This window comes from Lepisosteus oculatus, chromosome 17 (genome assembly GCF_040954835.1).
Source record: "Lepisosteus oculatus isolate fLepOcu1 chromosome 17, fLepOcu1.hap2, whole genome shotgun sequence".
Lineage (NCBI taxonomy): Eukaryota > Metazoa > Chordata > Actinopteri > Semionotiformes > Lepisosteidae > Lepisosteus > Lepisosteus oculatus.
The window spans coordinates 13,505,266-13,529,104 of record NC_090712.1 but is presented as its reverse complement, the minus strand read 5'-3'; the positions used below and the strand labels follow the sequence as shown (position 1 = coordinate 13,529,104).

Below are 23,839 nucleotides of genomic sequence, written 5' to 3'. Positions count from 1 at the left end.
TAGAATGGAATCCCTTTGCCCGTTTCACCTAAATTTATAGGACAGCAAAAAATCCCATATTCAGTAGTGAATTTCTGAAGAATTGGGTCCTTCAGTCCTTGTCCAATATCAACTAGACCAGCTTAGAATTTCAGCTGTTACACCACACTGCTGGCAGTTTCTCTGATATGCCTTGTTTGTCTTTCCACAGGGGAGTAATAGGGAAACAAGGTTACCAGTGTCAAGGTGAGTAACACCTGGTCTCCTATAATCTATGGCTGTACAAGTTTTTTTTTACATTTTTATTTATGAATATGTCATATCTGCGTAACATATATCTCCACTTGTTTATTTTTAACTAGCTTATCTTAAAAAAAACACAAGAAGACCCACAGAGGTTAAAATGAGCCTTTGTAGAAATGTTATGAGCATTTATTTTTATTTCTCTGTTTCCATCAAAATGTGTGCAGTGCATTAACCAAAGTCTCGTCTCTTCTCCAGTGTGTACCTGTGTAGTCCATAAACGATGTCATGAGCTTATAATAACTAAGTGTGCTGGCCTGAAGAAGCAGGAAGCTACGCCAGATGAGGTAAAGGAGCTCTTCTCTCCAGCACTGTGGGAAATGTGTGTTGGAAAGTAGACTTCCAACACCTAGAATTTCAGATTGCCACAGAAGACACTTCCAAGAATACAAGAGCTGAATTTAGTAAGGCTAGGCATCATAATATGTAAATCATTGTAATAAGAGTTAGTGACTTTTTATTGCAATAAATACCTTTTGTTTTAATCTGAAGCAAAGAAGCTATCAAAAAAGGTCTGACTTGTTTTTTACTATCTCTGCTTGAGCAGGTACAGTAATTCTGTGCATGAAAGTGACACTCAGTGGAATGCCATAGTTGCCTCTGGACTGAAACTGGAGAATTTGAGATGTTTGACAAAGGATAGAATAAAAATATATTTTTAATGGCTTTTTTTTTCCCTGAAAGCAGTGTTGCAGATTTTGGGTGCTGTCTGAACACAAAAAAATTATAACATTATGCAAAAGTGTACACAAACTGTGGTGAGGCAGTGAATTTAGTTGATCAAGAACAGTAGATGCTTTGCATTTCTGTGTACAGTTATCACGATAGTTGTTGGAATAGGCTGAATCATTATCTGTGTTTATGTATATATGGTATTTACATAGACATATACTGTATTCAAAACGTACATTATCTGTGATTATTTGCAGGTGGGGTCTCAGCGCTTTAGTGTCAACATGCCACACAAGTTCAGCATTCACAACTACAAAGTCCCCACATTCTGCGACCACTGCGGATCACTGCTCTGGGGTTTGCTAAGACAAGGGCTTCAGTGTAAAGGTGAGCCAATATTCCACTACTTTCTCAACATTCTAGATAGAGCATTGGAACTGTTCTATAGTGCTCTGATCATCACCCAAAAAGGTCTATTAAATCGTGCAGTAGAACCCGGCCTACATAGCTGTATTAGAAAATGATACATTCTGAAAGTTGGCCAGGATATCGGTTTTGTAATCTTTGTGTAATGCATATTGGTTAAACTTCTTTACAAATTACCATAAATGTAGTGCCTCTGGAGCTGGCATTTCCTTCTCAACTCTTTTGCCACAAGATGGCAGTAGTGGCTTTGCTTTTGTGTGTATGACTTTTGTGCTGCTGGGATTTTCTGCCTGGTATTATGGGCAGTTTGGTGTAATAGAATAAAACAGTTTTTTTTTTCCTTCTCCATTTTGCTTCTTCTTTCTTGCTTGCCTTCTTTCTTCCTTGGTGCTGTGTCTTTTCAACAAATGCTTGATTTGTTACTGTTTCAAATTCGCTTTGACGTTTGGCAAGGTTTGCGAAGTCTGGGTCAGCCTGGTCTCACCGTGGTGGCACCCATATTAGATAAAATTGCAGTATGGTTTTCACCTCTTTTACAGTAACGCTTTGTTTTCCTTCGCAGTTTGCAAGATGAATGTACATAGACGCTGTGAAACAAATGTGGCCCCAAACTGCGGCGTGGATGCTAGAGGAATTGCAAAGGTGCTGTCAGACCTGGGAGTCACTCCAGACAAGATCACGAACAGGGGCCAGAGAAGAAAAAAGGCAAGTCACCTGGGCAGGTCAAGTCCTGCTGAAGTCTGACGTGCTGCTTTTAGAGACACAGGCGAATCCCAAACTGGGATCAATACCAGCCTGATCTTGTTGCACAAGATCTTATCTGTGAAAAATTCATGTTCGTTTCAGAAGGATATGTTAGTATTTTACAGACCCAAGTCCGGTTTTCAGTATTTTTGAAAGTGGCGTGACTGCCATTGTGTTTTTTTATTTACTGCACTGTAAATCTAGTGTTTGGTAGCCCGCTATTGTTTTCTAAATGTTGATCGAAGATCATGAAAGGCGTGATTTTTCCCATCATGCCATTGTGGACCCAACATTGGAAAGTAGCATTATGCCGTTGGTCAGAGGTTTGTTATCCACATGTCCACCTATGATCCTGTCAGTTCATGATGGGTCTTTGTTGGCCCAGTGCACAAAAGCATTCTGCCTAATGTTAGAAGAGCCTTAGCAAGGCATCTGAATACCTTCAGTACTCCAGGTGTGCAAGGTGACGCTGGGGGAATGGGGCTCAAGCCAGTAGATCAGTGTACCTCAGAGGTACTGCTGCAGGGTATTGTGTGGGGGCTGCCAATCCTCTGTGCTGGAGGCCCAGCGTCAAGCAGGTTTTATGTTTGTTTTGTGAGGTGGCCTGAAACAATTTTGATTTGACCACTTAAGCAGATGATTTGTTTAATTCAGTAGCTTAGAAATGTGAAATTAAAACACTCCGAAGGTCTCAAAGAGACAATGCCTGACTTGAACCAATGAGATTACTGGATTGATCAAAGCGCCTGTGTTCCAGGTCTTTACAAATTGATGGTTTCAAGGTGACCTGTTAGTCCTGCTACACGGTGGCTCTTCAGGAGCAGAGTGGGCTGCATCTGGCGCCGTACGTGTCCTCTGTCATGCTGTGCCACGCTTCAGAGCAGGGAGACAGAGCTGTGAAAGACTGGCACTGCTGGAAACCCTCATGATGAAACTTGAAAGAAGAAAACAACGAGTAAAATGGGCCTTTACAGCTGAAGATATTTACGAGAAAAAAAAGTACATAATGTATCATGAGGAGAAAAGAGCCACCCCAGTGCTACTTCTGATGAAAGCACGAGCGGTTATGAAAATTCAGTTATATAATCGGAGTGAGGTTGTGTTATCTCCTTTTTAGATTGGAAAACAGGACAGGATCAGTTTCACATCAGTGGAATAGTCACTCTGACATGTCTGGTTGCCTGGCTTTTCTCAGTAAGAGAGATTGGACAGGTGCCCCACGCTCTCTTCCTCTCTGTAAGCCTCATTCCAAATAAAAATGAGGACAATTACTGTGCGTCACTAGGAGGATAAATAAATCCAGAGTGAAGCCCACAGTCATTGCGCTTCCCTGTGCCCCGAGCTCAGCACACTGCGACACCATGAGAAAGTCTGTTATACACCGAGCACAGTCAGTGCTGCTGGTTACCCGTCATCCCCCTCATAAATCGTGAGCTTTATTGACAAGGATCATTTGCTTTCAAATTTGACTCAGTTGCACTAAGTATGAAAACACTCATGAAAACATTAGAAAATAAGTCTTCAGTGAATAAACACTTTCATTTGAATTGATCCAACTCAGGCAGCCGATCATTTAGAATGTTTTTCACTAATTCCTGATACCCTGCAATGAATGCGCCAGTTCTTATACAACATTGGGGGGACTGGAAGCCTAAAGTGTTGCTCCTTCACACTTAATACAGCCACACTCCAAGCACTTTGCAGGCATTACTTGAACGTGCAGCAGGCCTTCAGCTCACCCATGGCTTACATGTGGCAGGAGATTTAGTAATATGTAAAACTGTCTCATGTGTGTCAAGTGGATTTGATGGCAAGGCTATTTGACTTACCAAGGGGGCCAGGAAGCCTGAGCCGAATGCACAAGCAGCAAAATCACAATGTTCCAGACTACTGGAGAACACTGTCAAAATGAGTCCTTTAGTGCCATGGTCTGTAGCATTACAGTTTTGTTAACTGGATAAACCTTTTTCGATGGTGCTTTTCCTGGCATCCACAGTAGAATAAATAAGAGACAGATCAGGCTGCTTCAAGGAAGAAAAGAGAGGTTCCAAATGAGAGGAGGCCAATTGCCCCCTTATGGCCTGAGTAGGGCAGACTTAACATGGGCTACTTGAACAACATGTGCTTCCTGCTCCGTTAGGTCTACTGTTGCACGAGAGAATAAGGTTTCTTGTTCTTCCAGTTGAATCCAGCAGTCGACTCGCAGCAGTCCATCCCAGGAACTCCTCAGACGGAAGAGGACCGCTCCAAATCGGCACCCACCTCCCCCTGCGACCAGGGTGCGTCATGCCAGGACAAGCACACCGCCGTCTGTCCGATCAGTGCAGGAGAATTACTATGAAACTTTGTATGAATATAAAAAAAAGTCTTGTGTGTTTCATGTCTGTAGAAATGAGCAACATTTATGCTATTTTTGTTTATTCCACTAAGCTAATATCAAAAACGAACAGGAAAAAATAACCTGTTTAGCTGATGATAGCTGTTTGAGAATGTTGAGCTGATTTGTGAGTGTAGTACATTATATAACAGGTATAGCAGGAATTTTCCATATGGTCTTTTAGCTTTGTCCTTCAATCACCTGTATTTGTCCATTTTCTTTCTTTATTTTCAGAAATCAAAGAACTTGAAAACATTCGGAAAGCGCTCTCGTTCGATCACCGCGGTGAGGAGCACAAGAGCTCGTCCTCGGCATCAGGAGACAGCCAGGGCCGAGGGTGTGATGGCCGAGAGAACGGAGAGGTCAAGACCCTCCAGAGCAAGAGGATGAGCCTGGAAGACTTTATCTTCATTAAGGTCCTGGGCAAGGGCAGCTTCGGCAAGGTATCGCCAGCTTTATCTGTACACGTGTGTAACCCGCTGTTGTGGAATTTTTGTCTTCCCACTCCACACACTGTATTGTTTTGCTCCAAACCTCAAGAGTTCTGTCATTATTTGGAGTATAAATCTCCTTGGATAAAGGCATCAGAAACATGGTACATTATTAGAAGCAGAGGTATGAGGTCACTTCCAGCCTGAAAAGTGAGAAAAAGAAAAATGTGAAAAATGACACCTGAATAAGGCTCATATAAGAGTTGGGCTATCTTTCTTTCTACTTCTCTGCAAGGATTTATGCCTGCTTGTTCCTATACTAGAAGTATTTGCAGTAATAAAGAAGCTGTGTTAATTTAACCATTGTAGAAATGATTAAATTAATTAGCAATGGTTAATGGTAATTTCCCTGCATATGATGAGTAAAATACATGATCTCACTAACTTGTCTAGGAAAATAGTCATAATTCGGTGTTCCCTTTAGCTGTATGGAGGTGCTCAGTGGTGCTGGATTGACGGTCCTGTGCAGAGGTGAGAGTTGTGCCCCAGGTGTCCCGAGCAGCTCAGAGGGGCTGTGCTGATACTGCATGCTGCCTTCCTCCAGGTGATGCTGGCAGAGCTGAAAGGTACAGACGAAGTGTACGCTGTGAAAGTGCTGAAGAAAGACGTCATCCTTCAGGACGATGATGTCGACTGCACGCTGACGGAAAAGAGGATCCTGGCGCTGGCGAGGAGACACCCGTACCTGACCCAGCTTTTCTGCTGCTTCCAGACAAAGGTACACATGCGTCGTGGAAGCAGGAGCAGCACTTTCTGACACTCCCAGATAGAACCTGTCAGAGATCATTAACCTCTTGTCCCTGTGCGGAGACAGCTCTTGCTGCACCTTGATGTCTGTGTCCCTGGCAGATGGGAGTTCCACACATTGTGTCCTGCCTGTCACATAAGAATACACAGAACGTTAACAACAGCAGATGGCATTCGGCCTGTCTAGCTTGTTCACTTTCTACTTCCATGTAGCTCTCGGGGCCTTGAGAGGTTTTAAGAAAGAGCAAAGTGAGTCAGATTCCTTAACATTATTCAGGAGATATATTTGAGTTAAGACGTGCTTTTTTATTTTTAGTTTCTAATTAATCTGAATCCTCCACACCCAGCAGAGAGTATAATTTTGAAGCAAAAAACTCAGTCCGTCTGCTCACATGCCTTCATTTTTTAAGACGGATGCTTTATTTTCCAAATGATGCAGACTGGCAAAGGGAAGTTGCTTCGATGTTGCACAGTGCCATTAACACACAATTTTGCATTGACCACTTTTACATTTCAAAGGTTTTGAAAATACAAACATGGCATAATTTGCATAGCAAAAAAAAATTGAAACAACTACTGTAGTATTCAGTTTAATTTGATTTGTATTGCCTGCCTATGGTACACAAACTGAAATTGTTGAAGAAACTGATCATCAGCAATAGACTGAGCTAGAAGACTTCACTGTACTGTGTGGCAGAAGATGCTTAGATGCTGCCTCAACCATTTTCTTAATGAGAAATGTTTTGTCATTTGTTACCTGTACAAATAAACACGCTCTCAGCAATAGCTCAAAAAGCTGAATAATATAATATCTTACCAGACACCTAAGAATACCTTTGCTGTGCTTTCTTTTTTGCACTGTACATACATGAGATTATAGTACAGCAGTCAAGCTCATACAGTAGGTATTCTAAATGATACAGGGGTATGTGCACATCTGCATGTCTTTGCAGAGTGATACTGTAGGTGATCCTGTGATACTGTAGGTAGCAGCAAGTTTCACTGCAAAATAATAATCACTTAGAAATTTTAAATCCTTAAAAAAACAAACCTCCTAGTTTTTGTTGTTCAGACAACACTGAAAGAAGTACTGTTTAAAAGGACGAGTAATTGCCAGTAGGTGGCAATAAAGACTTGTGAGAGTGGTGCTTTTTCGCTGTTTCTTTGGCTTTTTATTCGGCTTGTCGGCCTGATAGATATGGTTCCTATGCCAGTACTTTAATAGTATGATTTCAGTGGATAAATGTGTTTCAAGGACAGAATAATTTTTGAGAGAGTAGAGATTTTTAAGATTGGGTAGTAAAGAGTTCTAAAGCTTATGAGGCTTGTTTAATGATGTTGAATTCAGTTCTTGTTTTCCAGCCATTGCTTTGCCCTGTGTGTTTATTCTGGGTGGTGTCACCACTGTATGAACCTGAAATATGGTGGCAGTGATCCCTCACAGGTGCATCAGACTAATCGATCTCATACACTAAGAGTTGTATGATTAACGTTTTTCATACAGGAGAAAAAAACAGATTTCAGAGAAAAATGAGGGAGAAACAAACTACCAGTCAAACTTTGTAGGTGGTACCCGAGTGGCTCAAGTGATAGTGGCACTTGCCAGAGCCAGTTTCAAACCCAGATCATGTCACTCGCTGACTGCAGTCTACATCACAGTTGGCGGAGGGTCGCTGAGGGGAGGATGGGTTAAGTTGGACACAGTAACCCCTGTGTCATCCATCTTGTTGTTGGTGAGGGACTCATCTCCTCCGACTGGCACTAAACCTCCTGTGACATCTGTGACCTTTGAAAGACGAGTGTCTCAAAGCTGAGCAGGTCAGAGGAGACAGCCTAAACTTCATTACTCTACCCATTGCTGGGTGTCACAACAATAATTGGTGATTCTAAATTTAAGAAAAAGTCCCAGCTTATTATGACCCTCAGAACTGAAGAGACTGCTGTGCTGGCAGCTCTCACCAGTGTAGTCAAGATGTTCTTGTTCAGCTACACAGTTTACCATCGGGGAGGTGGTCAAAATTGAATCATTTTTTGGGGATCTGAAATGAGTCCTAGGGGGCCACATTTTCAGTATCATTACTTGCACTGAGACCCTGATGACTGACACTTCTCCTCCAGCTGATGTACTAGGAAACAGTGCTGCCTGTAAGAAGCACGCTAACTGGGGCTTGCAATTGATTTTAATACCCACAAGTCCAATTACTAGAATATATGTGTCTACAGTGCACAGAATCCAGATCATTCTAGCATCTTAAAGGGTCACCAGTTCTACTCTTTCAATTAAATCCTCGATTTTTATCGTAGAAAATCCAAGGTGGTTTGTACGCTCTTCTCAGAATGTTTGGTTCTTGTTGTGTAATGCTGGCAGTTTGTTTGCACTTCTAGGAAAGTTTCAAGTTAAATGCATTTACATGTAGAAATGTAAAACAATGAAACAAGGGTTTGCTTTTATTTCCTTTGAGTTTCCATTACTCTCAGCTTGTCCCCCGCTGACTGATGTCGCAGTTCGACTGGAAGCCGAAGAGCCTCGCCTTTTAAAACGATAACTGATGACGAATGCATGTTTCTTCCTGTTTAAATTAAATCTGCCTTAAATCTCATCGTTTACCGACACTGGCAAATACGGTATGTGGCTTTGTTAGCAAGGGGAGAGAGTTACTAAAAATATTTAATCGGTTACTTTTGATGCATCGTAGCTGCATTAGCCTTAAAAGATGATGAGCATGTTTTTAAAATAAGCACATTAACATAAGCTCTTTTGGTTAAAAATCTTAGTTTGCAATGTGGAGTGTGAAATATGTGCCTCTGGAAAATGCTGCTCAAGTTTCACCTTTTTTCTCACTCTGTTCACAGTATCACATTTCATTTTAAAAGTGAGAGATTTTCAGTTTCAGGTGTCTGCCTTGCTTCGTGCTGCTGTTCTGGAACATTCAAGTTGAATTGCATTGTGTATGCACACACTTATCGTCTGCAGGGCGGCCTCTAGTGGCAGCCCCATGGTCATTGCAGTCTATCCCCGGGGGTACCCTGCCACACTTAACAAAATCCGTCCTTGGGCACAGAAGAAATTATCTCCACATTGGAAGGATGAAAGCTTAGTGGAAAAAGTCCCAAAGTGTGTTATCAGTTGACACCAGTTGAGAGCTACATGTTTCATAACTGGTCTGTTCAAAGGCTGAGAAACACCCCTGTAGTTTTGTGTGATCGTGCTCTGTGCTGAGCCTGAAAACAGCGCGGCAGCCGTCAAGCTGTCTTTAAAGGCTTGCGGCTGTGCGAGGCGTGCAGAGCTCCATTTATTGCCATCCTGCCGTGAAGGAGTGCAGAAAGGTGGCAGCGGAGGAGAACAGGTGACGCAGAACTGCGCCTCCACCTCAATGCCACTCAGTCATCTCCTCAGCGCTTGTCAAGGAGCAGGCCTAATGGAAACCGGAGATTTGTGTTACGCAATCTGAGAGGCTTCTCACACCTCATTTATATTAGTCACTTCAGTCTTTAGTTTGCGTTATTGATAGGAATGTACAGTACAACTAAGCACATTTGTGTTTTTTCTGGAAATCCTAAAGGTTTGAAAATGTTAAAGCCGATTGGCAAACAACACCTAAAAAATAAGCCAGTCCTCAGTAACACCGGACACCAGACCCTGTAGATTGTGAATGATTGTCATGATTGATAGGCTGTTCTACAGTGTGCTCACAAAATTATTGTCGTTAGGCGGAGGTGATGTTGACAAGCAGGAAAGGATCTGGCACTGAAACTGAAAGATATAAAAATATTTTGGTGCCACACTGTCCCGTGAATGATGACTTTGAGGTCCGGAACTGTCGTGCCAGTGTGCAGGGGAGCTGTGTTGGTGGAGAGAGATCTGAGCAAAGAGCTGTTCTTGTTTATTTTACTGCGCCAGCTTGAAACCAATCGTAACAGTGTTGTGTTACGCTTTTTTTCCCCCCATTTATTTATTTATTTTCCTAAATAGCGCTCAGAACATTTTGTCCTGGAAGGCAGAGAGAGAGGGAGAGGGATCGGGTGGGTGGGCATCTGTAATGTTGGTGTACAGTTCTTTTTGAGAATTTCCAGTGGGGAAAAAAAAACTAAATAAGAAAGAGTTTAGAGAAAAGTATGCTAGATTTTTATCATTTAGTGTGGATAAATGGAAGGCTTATTTAAAGGAAAAAAATAGAACAAAGACAAATGAACCTTAGAGGTTATACCAATTATGCAAGCCCTGAATCCTTGCCAACAAGATGACTCTGGTGTGTATTTTCTGATCAAGTAAATATTTTGAATCAACGAACTTAAGTATGTGATCCTTTATCATAATTGTGGGTCAAGCTGTTGTCGGTGAAAAAAAATATGAATAACAAATTGGGTGTTTCACTTGTATTAAATAATTTTCTGCCCTTCTTCCTAATGGCCATTCTAGCTCCTCAGTGGGCTGTACAAAAACAATTAACTGCACTGAGGCTAAAGAAGGGGAAATTAGCACGATGTTGCTAATAATGTGATAAATCCAGACAAAATAAAATTGTCATTAAAAAATATCATACAATGATGAAAGTTTTCCGAGAAGATTGCACGTTCTTAGAAAACATTTCAAAGAAGATCACAGGTTCTTAGGATTAAGGTAACCCTTTGGAAAATAAGTCACAATGATAAATCCAAACCATTTGACAAGAGAGAAAAGAAAACACAAACTGGTCTGATGCTTCAGATAAAGCCTCACAACTTCACAGCCTAGTCCTCCATATCACGTTTGCTTGCCTTCTGTCACCCACGGGTTACGGTATGAATGATAATTGTCACTTAACTTCTAAAAATAGAGAAACTTGTCAGTCCTGAGCTAGATTACTGAGCAGCTTCCTGGTTCTTCTTTCTGCAGCAAAGGGCTGCAGTCTTGCAGCGATTGTTGGTGGAACAATGGCGGAAAAGTCCACCACTTCAATTGTACTTCAGGCTATTCTCTAATTACAATGCAGGACTGCCACTAACAGATATTAAATGCCTTGAGGCATGTGTCAGACACTGAAGGCCCAGAGTAATGAACATTCCAGCACTGCACTTTCAACACACAGGTCACCTCCTGCAGCAGAGGGTGTCATATAGTAAAAACACTATCGGTAAACATTTGTCAATGTGACAAGAAGATTACCCACATCCATACTGTAGTGGACAAAGCCTTGTTTTCTTTTAACTTTGTATAGAAGCAGTTTTGTAAGAAAAACTAACAGCAATCGTTTAAATACTATAGGCAGTTTCAGAGCACCAAACCAGAGCTTTTCAAAGAATGTAAGAAAGTTCACACTTGCGCATTGAATCTGTGGTAGGTTATTGATCCGAGAGCCTCATCGAGCAATTTTTTTAAGATCCAAGGGAATCAGATTCAGACAACATAAACCTAAAGTGCTTGCCCTGATTTTTGCATGACTAATCTCGCAGCCACAGAATTGAGTAATATAGTCCAAATATAAGAAGGTTCTATTCTAAGTGAGTGGGAGCAAGGGTGTCTTTAATTAAAAAGATGATGCATTCTTTTATGTGTCTTATAGAAGAAATGTGGCATTTGCACAGAATCCATGCCAGTCTTTGATTTTTACCCGGGCAAATGCATATATCATGTGTAGTTTGTTTTCCAGTTTCTGTGCATGACATATTAATTGTTTAATTCATATCTGAATCAGACAGAGAACCCCTACTGGGTGTTTCTGATAGTCAAGTGCATACCCATTATTTATAATTTGAGCATTATAGATTGATGCAAAGAGATGACACCTGTGAACTGTACTGTGAGTCTGCTTACTGAGGGTTGGTGTGTTTTTTATCGTAGTGGTCCATTTTTTTTATGGACTGCTTCAGTTGAAGGGGAACAAATAGGAGGCATGTGCTCATCAAATAGAGGCAACTTTTGTGTGTTGACAAGGGTTGTATGATTTGTTGTGTACCTTTGCAAAATATAAATCTTCGAACAATTCCCAGAGGAGAAGAAATTCTCTTTCAGGCACACTGTTGACATAAATCTTTTAGTACTGCTCCTTATGAGGATTAGTGCTCTCAGGTTACTGACAAATTGAGAGCAAGTTATTCAGGTTGTGGAACATACTGTAGCATACACCGCTATAAACATGAGGTGTGAAGCAGTTTAGAATTATCTGGCTTCTCTTCAGAAGGTGATACTGGCCAGTGAAATATAACAACATACTGTAATAAAGTAGATCTTAAGAAATTACAAGTAATTTGTTTTTTTTTTCATTAAGGAGAATATAAAAGCCATTATGAAAAGACCTTGATGATCTGATCAATCTACAGTATCTTAATTTATAGTATCTGAAGGACTCTACCAATTTAACAGGTTTGTAACTTTTTAGTGAAAGATCCAGCTTCTGCACACAGAGACAGAAACACTGAACTCACAATGATCCCTGCAGTTCACTTGCTCCATTTGAAGTCCCTTGAATGCCTAATTTAAAACAAGATGTTAGATTTTATTTCTGTATCCAGGCTTGCTTACTTTACGAGTAGCACCATGTACTACCCTGAGGTCTGTCAACCATTAAAATTACATCTTGCTCCCCAAATTGAAGCATTAGTTTGAAAATGAAAGCTAAACTGCAAGGGGGTTGATGTCAGGGGTGTTAAATGGTGTATGGAAAGCAAACCTTTCTAAAGCCTGCCCTTTTAATGAACCGAAGTTTCATCACAATGATGTGGCCTTAATCACTCTTAGGATCGTTGCCATAGCCTTATCACTCTAATTACATCCCAGAAATGTAAATAATGTTATACAACTGTTTCAGGACTTGTTTGGACTTCTTATAGGCATGCTTATACAACAAGAACAAAATATCTCAGGCTGGTTGAGTGGAAGGGGATTATCACAAACACAGAGCATGGTTCACAAACTTGTTTCTCCAGTGCGTGAAGAAGAGGGGGGAAGAGTCCTTAACTGGAGTTATATAGCACAGATCTTAGGAGACCCTCAACAGATGGCAAAGGGCCTTTTGTGAGGAGAGAAAGACAAGCAGGGCTCGAAAAAATAGTTTTCCACATTGTGCGTTACTGTGCAGTTCAGCCCAACCAGAACATTTTACAAACATACAGAACCTCATAAATAAATACACCTGTTTTTGCCTAATTTCCGCACGAGGATATCATTTTTTTCCTTTCCTCTAGTTTATGAGAACTGCTACTAAGTGTCTATTTTGACATTGATTCTCGGGGGGGCCACAGAGGTGTGGCAATTAGTGTCACCGCCTCACAGCTGCCAGGGTCCTGGGTTTGATTGCAGCCTTGGGCATCTGTCTGTGTGGAGTCCCTTCAGCCTTGTGCTTCTGGGATAGGCTCCAGATTGACACGACGATTACTGATCGGGGGCGGACTGATAGCGATTCACTTGTGAGCTTGCCCAAGTATACAGTATGTCTCAATTCTTCTTTTCTTTTTGGCACAGGATTGTAGCAGGAGGAATTGTTTGCTTGTTGGCTGTTAATTTCCAACTGTCCACCCACATCATGATTTGTATTAATATTCTACTAGGTTAAACTTGTGCTGTTCAAAAACGCTGTCAAGAACGGGACGTGTCGGGCAGCGGCCTGTTCTCCGTGGTCAGTGTCCTTTGCGGGCTGGACTCCAGAGTCCACGTGCCTCACGTCCCTCTCGCACTGGACGGGCTGGTGCGCGGAACTCTGCATCACCATGTTGCCTGGAAACAGTGCTGCGATCAGAGTGCAAGAGCATCACAGCACCTGCCTCGCTACGGGGCTGCAATGTCAACTGAGTGTTCAGCCACCCTTTTTTTTTTCCGCAGGGGTCACCAGAGTTTGTTATTCCTCAGTCACTGAACTCGGGCTGGGGTGGGGAGTTAGTTTTGAAGCCAAACCGGTTGTTTAATCTTAATGTTCTGAGGGCTTTATGTTCAAGAGGAGATGTAGAACATTTGCATAGAGGAATGCAAGGCGATTTCCTTATGTTAGGCCCCTGGTTAATGGCTTCCTAAGCGTGTCAGCACCTGCACCATAGGGGCCATTAGCCTCATTAGTCTGTAAAGAGACATTACATGATGTAGAAAGTAGAAAGTCGGGAGAACTATACTGGACCGGTGAGGCACCTCTGTGAGCAGGCAGGGAGACTGTACTCTGTTCCTGGATTCTGCTGGAGCTTGCAGTGTCTTTGACAGGAGGGATTCTTGTCAACTGTCCCTGTACAGCTGGCCCATAGGAGCTCTTCAGCACGTGAGCTTGAAACTGAACAGAATTTCTGCCCCCCCTTTCTGCAAACATGATGGTGAGTGGGGGGAGGGGAGGGGGGCAGTAAAAAACAAACAGACTTAAAGGGCTTCATTTCATCTCTCTGCTGCTTGAAACATGTTTTTCTTTCACTTCCTGGACTCTAGGAGGTAGGAGAATATCTTATTGTTGTCGCACTTTGTTGTGCGGGCGGTGGCAGTGTTTTTGTTGGCAGGGCAGTGCGCTAGGGTCCAGCTGACCTTTCTGGGGCCTGTGGTGTGAGAGTACAGCCAGACCGGGGGAGTCACTGCCTGCCAGGATGGTAGTCTACTGGGTGGAGCCCTGAGATCATGGTCATGGAGCAAGCCTCTCAGGCATCTCGGTGTCTTACACCGCTTTTGCGTTGTCCTTGTAATGTCACATTTGCAGGAGAAACTATTTCATGCTGTCCTCATACCGGCAGACTAGACTAGCATGGTGGGAGCAACATTTAACTCATTATATATCTTAACTCTCCCAGCATTTCCCAGAAATACAATAATGTATTTTTGTGCATTTTTAGGAGTATTGATTGTCATAGTGTGTTTCATTTTTACCCATTCTAGAGTTGTGATATTCACAAAAACAAATATACAAACCTGAAGAGAACCATATAATTAATTCTGGGGGAAACTTTGATACACAGGCCTTGAATTTGTAAGGCTGTACTTGATCAAATTTCTTCATTGCAGTTTGGCTTTTGTTTAGTGTTATCCTTTTATGTTTAATGTTTTGCCCATATCTGGACAAGAACACCTTCTCCTTACCTAAAATAATGATTTTTGCTTTTAGGAAACCCCTCACAAGTTGTGGAGTGATAAGTGAAGTACAGCACATCACAGAATCATTTAAGCCTTAATATGCAAATTAATTCCTTCAGTAATCCAGAGTGGACCATCTAAGGAAAATATGTTTTGAGTAGCTGGTGTGAAAAATGTGAGCGAAGACTGAACAGGGCTGATCTTTTTTTTTTTTTGCTTTTATTTGTGTTTGTCTGTACATGTAAATATATGTACAGACAAACACACCTGAAGAAGGCTCCACGGCCGAAACATTGTGTTCTCTTTCTTCTTTTTTTCAGCATGGAATAAACCTATTACTTGTTCCTTTGCAGCCTACGCATGCTGACGCAGCTACCCACCTGAACATCTAAATATATGTGCTGTACATGATGCTTGTAATAACTTGGTCAATTCATAAAACTGTTCAAACAACAGAGCTGCGAAATGTGGGACTCACATAAAAAGGATAGCATTGTGCATGCCAGAGGGCCATATCAGATCAGTGTGGCCCATCTGTGTTTAGACCAGCTTGTATGTATCTTCTTGACGATTCTGGTTAGGTTATTGCTCTCAGATGTGTACTGTTGCTGTCCATGGTAATGTGTTCCCCATGGTCCCATTTTTATGAGCAATAAACTTCATTGCTCCAATGTGCTTTTTTCTGCATACAGTTATTGAATAAGGCAGTTTGCTTTTTATGTGCCGTGTATGAGCATAATGTAGGGATATGCTTTTATTTGATGTTTTTGCTCACACTACGGTTTGCAGTAGGTAAAAGGGGACTGCAGTCTGTGGTGGAGAGTGTGTGAGCAGTCCGCCCACATCTCCCCTATTCAACTGCACGCTGATCTGAGCTGGGGAGCCCCTCATGGTGCATCAGGCTCACAGCACTGTTATCACTGGCTGACCCCAGCGCACGAGAACGTGGGAATATTCCACTGAGCACTCAGTGTGTTTGGAAATAGCTGTCCTAAGGGTCTTCTGTTGCAAGAAGGGACAAACTGTTTAATCGTGTCAACTGATGGAGAACTATGCTTTCCCCTCTCTCTTTTTCTGTCTTTCTCACAGTAAAAACACAGCAGGTACAGTAGCTGTTTGATTTCTTTCTGGTCCACAGCATTGAGTTGGTGCCATTGTACTATGCGATATCTTTCTTTTAAAGAAGCAAAAGTCAACAAAAGTCAAGTCCTCTTTAAAAATATGTTTTGTAGAGGCCTCTGGATCCATGGAGGGTTAGCAGGGGTTTCTATATACTGTACAATGTTTGGCTTTGGGATTAATATTCCAGGTGAGTTTGTATATTCTATCTGTTTTATACATCAAAAGGATTCACAGTACATAAGGCTGTGTATGCAAGATTAAAACACTTTGAAGCCCATGAGACATTATGAATAGTGGTTCCTACTGGCAGAGAGGTTGGGTTTCCAGACCTGCCGTGTGTACTGATTTGTTTGAAGATGCAGAGCCAGTGGTGGTGTTTAGTGGCAGTATAGCTGGGTAATTTCAGTGGACCCCTGTGTAGCTTCACCTGGGTCCTCTGGGATCTCTGCTGTCCTATTGTCTGTTGCTCCCGGCAAAGTGAGCGGAGAAAACAGGCTTTCAGGTTCATCTTTCATCTTGTAGCCCTGGAAACCTCGATCTACAGTATAAGAAAGCAGACAGAGATCGATGGCTATACCCAGCTACCTGTGTACACCTAATCTGTACATGAGGGGGTCAGTGGTAATCCCTCATTAATCCTCCCTCAGGCACTTCAGAGCTTCTCAGTCTGTTATGTATTGCTACTCCCTTGCAAGCATCCTCCTCCTTAGTACTTAACACCACTCTTTTCTGAAACACAGCTCTGCTTCAGTTACTGTGTCTACTGCTGCTGCCCACGGTGGTAATAATCCTTTTCTTCTGCCACCTTTCTTTTCAGTTCTTCTGCAATTTTCACTCAGACATTTCTGTTGTAAACAATAACCTCTGTTACTCTTTGAGAAACCCAGAAGGTCAAATCTGAAGCACAAATAAGCAATTTGTAAAGTGAAAGAGTTTGTGCAGAGAGATCTCACCTCTTGCAGTTCAAGAAATTAGGTTTGATCAGGAGGTGCTGCATGTTCTGTCTTCCTGCTTAGTCAATTTCCGCTTAGTGTTCATTTTCTTGTTTCAAAACGAGCCATGTCTGATGTGTTTTTTGTTTTGCACGATTTATATTTTTAGTTTCTGTTTGTGTTTAAAGTAGGAGAAGCTACTGTAGCTAACCTGTCATTTTGTTTTGTCGTATGCACAGAAAGATCAATACAACTCTTTGGTTGCAAGGATCCATTTGACTTGACACAAACCTTTACAACTATCATTCATGAAATAGACAATAAGCCAGTGCTGTTCAAAACTAATCTTTTTGACAAAGGATGAGGCCTTAAAAGGTCTAAGTTTCCATTTCCTGTTAGCTGACAAATGTTACTGTGGGGGTCATCAGGTCTGATAAATGAAAATGTAGGGCTGCATTCACACCACCTGAGAAAGCTAACTTTGGCAGTATACAGATTTTGTGAAATATGCCTGAAATCTTGCATTCAAATGCTCTGGAAGGTGTTGTGTTGCTTCACAAGCAGTTTCCCAATGTCAGGATTACCAATTGGGTCTGCATTTGTATAAATTAATGATTGTATTGACTTCAGAAATTAGAAATGAAAATAAGAAACAACGTGAAAGTGGATTTTGTTTTAGGGGTCAATCTATTGTGCATGCCACTGTTGATGCAATTCATTTTTGAGCACTTGATGAATGTGGGCTATTGGCTCTGTTCATATGTAAATACTAACTAGGAGCCAGCAGTTACTCCATAGCAACAAAATGGGAGTATCCAATAAGGTGTTGTCAACACTAAAATATGACGTCAAAGGGCCAGGAAACCATGGCAACCTCAAATACTTGCCTTTTATAGTCAACCTTTCTAATAGACTCTTAATAGACTTTTATTACTGTAGTGGTTTTCAAAATCATGGGGTTTTTATTGTTATGTTTTTTCCATCAGGGGTATATAATGAAGCTGTCTTCAGCAAGAGGCCTTTTGGTACCTTTGAGTTCAACCCATCATTTTTAATTGATGGGTTTTAACTGTTTTGTTATTGCCTTTAAAAACTGCAATTAAAAACAGTAAGAGCTCTGGAGTAGATTGTAATGATGACACAGGGGACACAACAGAGTCACTCAGATGGCTGGATTTGGATGTTCCCTGGACTGGTAGTCAGAACAGAGAGTTGTGTTGTGTTATGGTTGCTCATAGAAGCACACAGTAAAGCCCTCAGATAACTTTTCAGCTATTTGCCGTGGTTCAGTGTCCATGGTGCAGTCATGGTCAGACATGACCTAGGAATGCCTTTAAAGCATCTGGTGCCCTACACAAATTAATGGTATCCTTATCAGCAGACATAAACTCGAGGTTAGCGTGATGCCCTTGGAAACACACTTCAGTATGGTACATTACTTTAAATTGTTGCCTTTTTGTAGTGTGTTGTTTGTGCAATGTGTATAGACCGTGTGCCATATATCCCACTATCTTTAGATACAGTACTCTTAACGGATGCAAGTGTGACTTAAGATACCAAGTTCTGAAAGCATATCTGTATCCTGGAAGTCCACCCCCACTCCTCCAACCCCACCTCTGCATTTTCAAAAGATTTGTATTTTTCTCTCGCTCACGATTCCCTGATTGTTTTGCCAAATGCGCTCGTGCGTGGCTATTTCTGTCCCCTCTGTGAGTGTGTGTTTGTGCCACCTGGCTGTGCTGCTGTTGAAATCATATTGTGTCAGAGAGTGTTTGAACCAGGCCCCCCACCCCCACACTTTCTATCACTCCTCTGATCTTCACAGCTTTCCCAGATTTCAGCACTTTGGGTGGAATCAATTCTAAAAAAGTAAAAGAAACAGCAGAATGGCAGCTGCCAGCACGATATTTGCATTTAATGTCAACCAAAATGAAAAGAAATCAATTTACACTTGGGTAACAGGCGTTTGACTGTAACCCTGCAGGCAGCCATTGGTAGGACACTCTGTTAAGTGATGTTTAAACAGTTAACAGTTTAAAGTAACATGTGGCGGTGAAGCCAACAAACCTTAGCATTTACAGAGACAAACAGGGTTGTTTTCATTATATTAGCTGTAAAGTAAGAAAGCGCAATCAGTTCTTTAAAGTCATGTCATAAATCATGCCGTTTATTTAGCGAAACGCAGGACTCTGCAGCTGATGATTGAATTGATTTATCCTGTGTAACAGGATGGCCTTAATTCCCTCTCACCTCCTGCCAATGTCTTTACATCAGTATTTTCTTTTGGCTGCTAACTTGCCTTGTGTTTCCAAATGAATGTTGAGCATATTGTGATTGTGCAGCAGGGCTCAGCTATATTTTCAGTGCGCAAGTCTTGGGGTACCCCTCTTCAAGGTCAATCATACCTAGGGTGTCTGCCTGGCTATTTGTGTCACTTACATAATCTGTTATATAAGCGTGGGCTGCCTTTTTGGAGACTAAACAAACGTTTCCTACAGCTGCCTGTCTTGTCTTGTACAACCACAAAGAGCGATACGAAGCATCTACACCTCCAAAGAATCGTCCCTATTGCCTTGTTTCCTTTCTAAGTATGGAGTTTTTGCGGCAGGATACATCTGAAGATCCACTTGTAGAAATCAAACAGCAACACTGTCCTTATGACATATTTCATCTTCTGTCATTTAAAAACTAAATTTGAATGTTGACAACGTCCAAATCACGTATTGGCATTGAACATATTCAGACGTTTAAAATGTCTGAACAAAAAAGGATTTTTGTCTTGATTGGTTCAAGGCAGATTTTACACCTAGTGTAAGATTAAATGAATGTGATATTAAAAAAAAGATTTCCATAAAAAAGCCGCATAAACTTTTCTCTGGGGGCATTAGAGAAGGACATCAGAGAAGGCCGTTGTTCAGTCAAACAAGTGAAATTCACATCTCCAAGATGAAATGTTGTTTTGCAAACCTGCGTATTGCTGATCATACGTATAATTACAGTACAGTATATACCGTCACTCTGCTGTTAAGCTGTCAGTTTGACTCAGAATCAAAGGCTTAATTTAATTCTTGTGACTTTTTTGTTATTCTGAGACTTGGCTACTTCATCAAAGTTGCTTAGAATTATTTTTTTTTTGCAAGAAGTTTAATTTTGTTGATGAAAACTGTAATGCAGAAAAATCTTCTGGTGAGAGTTTTGGGGTGAAATGCAAGCTTGTTCAGCTCCACCTCTGTGTGATTCATGCTCAGAGTCATGCTGTATCACATAAGTGAGTGCGTGATATACTTGTTGTACAAATGCAAATTTTAAATTGCTATCTGTTTATTGTGCTATCTGGAGCCTGTTTGGAAAGTGTACGTGGCTGGGATAGGAGAGTGTGGCTGTAAGCTGGGTGGGACACTAGTTTATTGGAGTTACACACAGAATTAATTTAGGCCCTGATAAACCTAACTAGTAAGTCATTAGAAGATGATATCGGCGTACCCCATGAAAATCCACACAAACGTAGGTTGAACTAGCAAACTCCATGTAGAAAGGGCCTGAAATCAAACTGAAATTAAATCCAAGATATTGTGGCTCAATTGTGGGTCCTTGGATTTTCATATTTCTGTAACATCTTGTAAACCCAGGACATCCCTAGATTTGACTCATTTTATAGCTATTCTATTTCTCATTTCACTTAATTCAGTGTTGATGGGAGTATATTTCAAGGTTGATATCTGCAATACGGACATTTGTTATTTACGTTAAATGCCAGTTAGGTACAGACACAGTTTAGTTGCTGCTTTGTTTCCAGTTTTGTATCCCAATTACTACTGTTTTCCCAATTTGTCGTTCTTTGAGAAGAGAAAAAAATTAAAAAAAAGTTTGAGTATTTTAGCTTTCCTGTTACTGCCTTTTATAAACTGTCTTAAAGATTTACAAAATTATTAAACATATTGGATATGACTGGATATGATGACATTGCAGAAGCAGAATTCTTTATTGTTTCTATTTAGTGTGAAATACACCTTAGTTCTTTCTATATATGATCACCTTTGCCAGTTTCAACACTTGGAATGAGTTTAAAGGGAAGACCTTTGTTTTTGTTATGCGAGCACTTACGATTCAACATGTCTCTCAAATACTGTCAAATGAGTTTGTGTAAACTGAATTTAAGAGAAAGTACTTTATAAGTAGACTATAGATTGGTGTAGCTATGACGTTTCCATGGGAACATGGCCTGTAGATGGCAATATTGCTGGCTGTTCAGCAGAAGTTAGGAAGGAGTTTTTAACACTTAAATTGGACACTTTTCCCATGTGTTGCTTAAAAACATCATTTTAAAATTCAGTAGCAATGATGGACTGGCATCCCATCCAGGGTGTACCCTGCCCTGCATCTGTTGGGATAGGCTCTGGCTCTCCTGCAACCCTTAATGGGAAGATAGGGAGGGTAAGATTGGCATTAGTCAGTCAAGGATCTCTGAGCCCTGTGAATGCCCAGGCATGAGATGTGGAGGGCAAGGAACATGCCTCTCCTTCAGTCAGTGATGAAGCCCTGATTCGAGATTGTGGTGCGCGAAGAGTCATGCTAAAATGTGAGACTAAGGGGAATCTGCCACTCCTCCTCAATTTCCCCGTTTGTGGCTGTAGGTTTGTAGTCGTGAGCCAAGACACAAAACCAGACCATTTGCAACTCCACATTGGGTGGGCAAGAAACAAAAATACTTGGAAAATATTGTAAAAAAATCCTTTCCTGTCTGAAAGCGCCTCAGTGAACACGTAGTTATAGGGTGACTATACATTATTGTGAGATTGGCCTGAGAAGAGGGCATTTCCAGATTACAGGGCAGGAGAGATTGAGAGCCCTCTGTGTGGTACAGGGAAAGGCCAATGAGTTCTTCTAGGATTTAACGATACACATTCTTGACTGTCTTCCAGTCCCACACACAATACAATCTGTGCTCAAATTATAATTATTTCCTGCTGTTATCAACTTCACAAAGAGATTTTTTTTTCAAGGCAGAGAACTGTGTGTAGTACATTTGCAGTAAAGAACAGCAATTACTTTAGGTGAGGTACAGTACATACAGTGTCATTTGGAGCTCTTAGTCCATAGTATGAAGTAAAAATAGGATGGGAATCACGCAGTTGAGAAATGTAGGCTATATTACCGTTGAACACTGGCAGTTATTAAGTTTTTCTCTGGTACACATGCTGGCTCATTATTTTTCAGTGTGTTAAGTGAGTTAATTTAAACTCTGGATTTAAAACAAATGTTACCTGTAGGGCTTCCTTTTGACTGAGTGTAAAAACAGAATAATACATTTCTATTTACCAGTACATTTCCATAAGAAAAGAACAATGTCACAGCTATTTTAACGGAAAGGCTTTAACTAGGTCTAAACTGCCAGTTCCTTAATATGGAATTAGTAGAAGAAGCAGAACGTGTCAAGCCTTGGTGTGCTATCTCCAAATCTGAGCCTTTCTTCAGTCATTTTAGCAGGCTGGGCCCAGAGCACAGTATCTGGACATTTCTAATTAGAAGCAGGAAATGTTTATTCACTTTTGATTGGGTGGGACTGCCTGTAATTCTGGGCACTTTTAAACAAACTATTTAAGCATCCTGTTTAAATTTGGTTTCAGAAAAAAAAAGTACAAGTTGAGGTAGACTCTTGGACACTTATGTAAGCTGCATTCCTTGTACAAAAACAAATGTACCCAAATGTTCAACTGTGTCAGCAGCGATAGGCATCGTCTTAGTTTAAGGTTATCTGCGCTTGTTTCCTCTCTTTCCCAAAAAGTCAGTATTGAAAAGCATTTTAATTAGCCTCAGGGGAAGCAAATTAATTAGCTATTCCTATTAAATAATTATTTCCAAGCACAGCAAACTTCACTTACATTGGCATGTTGTTGTTTGTAGTTTGTGGTTTGCATTGTTTATTTTCCATCTTTTGTCAAGTGCCTTTGGAATAAACGTTTAGCAAATTGAATGAATGCATATTAAATGTATAGAGGAAAAAAACTGCATAGCTAACATTTTAAAAACTGCAGAACACTAAATAAGCATGTAATCTTTCTTGTCAGTTTTTTTTTACATTTTGCTGCCATGTTAGATTAAATCTTTCTTTTTTTGCACCTTAGAAAAATTCATTTCCCTCAGATAACCTGCCAATTCATATCCAGTATAGGCCTGTTTGTATTGGGTTGCACCCCTTCTTTGGATGGGGACTGAGTGTCTGCCAGCAGGCTTCCTCTTGCCCTCTTTAGATAAAGGGAGGTAACTTCTTTGTTTTCCAGCAGTTTGGAAACCTGGCGAGATGAATGAAGCTGTGCTTGAACATGGACTTCCACCAAAAGCCTGGAAAGCCTGAAAGGCTTTTCATGCTGTTTCCAAGCTCATGAACACACATTAATCAGTGAACTAAACAATGACTTCCAAAACTTTTTTGACATAAGGTCAGTGTCTAGCTCCTAAAGTGTGCGGAAGGCTTCCACCAGGATAGACATACTGTACTTACGGATCATTTGGAAATGGCAAGTGGTAGTTAGGACTAACATCACAATACCTTAGATGGATGTTTAAGTTGCTTTATTCTCCTTTTAAGGTTATAGGTTTAATCCAGATCAAATCTGCTGGATTCTGAAAATTAAGGATCTTAAAAAGGAGTCATCTAAGTGACCTTGGTAGGCTTTTCAGGATTTTTCAGTTTCCTATGCATTGAATTACATACTGTGGCATTCAACAAATTATATCTCCATTCTAGCTCCCTTTTGTTTATAAGTTACACTATGAGAGCAGATAGTATAATATACTTTTATTATTTTCCTGTCAGATTCAATAGTTAGAAACATAAGACAATTCACAAATGAGAAGTGGCATGTGGCCTGTTTAGCTTATTTGGTCATCAGTAGCCAACTAATCTGAATATCTTTGAAGATACTGGGGTTATCAGTTTTAACATGACCGTGGTCTTTAACAACATGGTGGTGTTACAAACTCCTACAGCCCTTTGTTTGTTTCAAAAGTTTTAAATGCTTTATCATAT

General features: G+C 40.9%; 1 protein-coding gene across 1 annotated transcript in view; it reads left to right on the top strand.

The window, feature by feature from the left end:
• The window catches only part of LOC102694770 (protein kinase C epsilon type), a 128,522-nt gene that overhangs the window by 80,111 nt on the left and 24,572 nt on the right, over positions 1–23,839 (top strand). Inside the window, exons 4-10 of the mRNA XM_015362794.2 lie at positions 191–225; positions 481–569; positions 1,212–1,341; positions 1,943–2,085; positions 4,307–4,403; positions 4,736–4,944; positions 5,537–5,710. Of these exons, the coding sequence (XP_015218280.1) occupies positions 191–225; positions 481–569; positions 1,212–1,341; positions 1,943–2,085; positions 4,307–4,403; positions 4,736–4,944; positions 5,537–5,710 (877 nt within the window). The remainder of the gene's footprint in view (positions 1–190; positions 226–480; positions 570–1,211; positions 1,342–1,942; positions 2,086–4,306; positions 4,404–4,735; positions 4,945–5,536; positions 5,711–23,839) is intronic.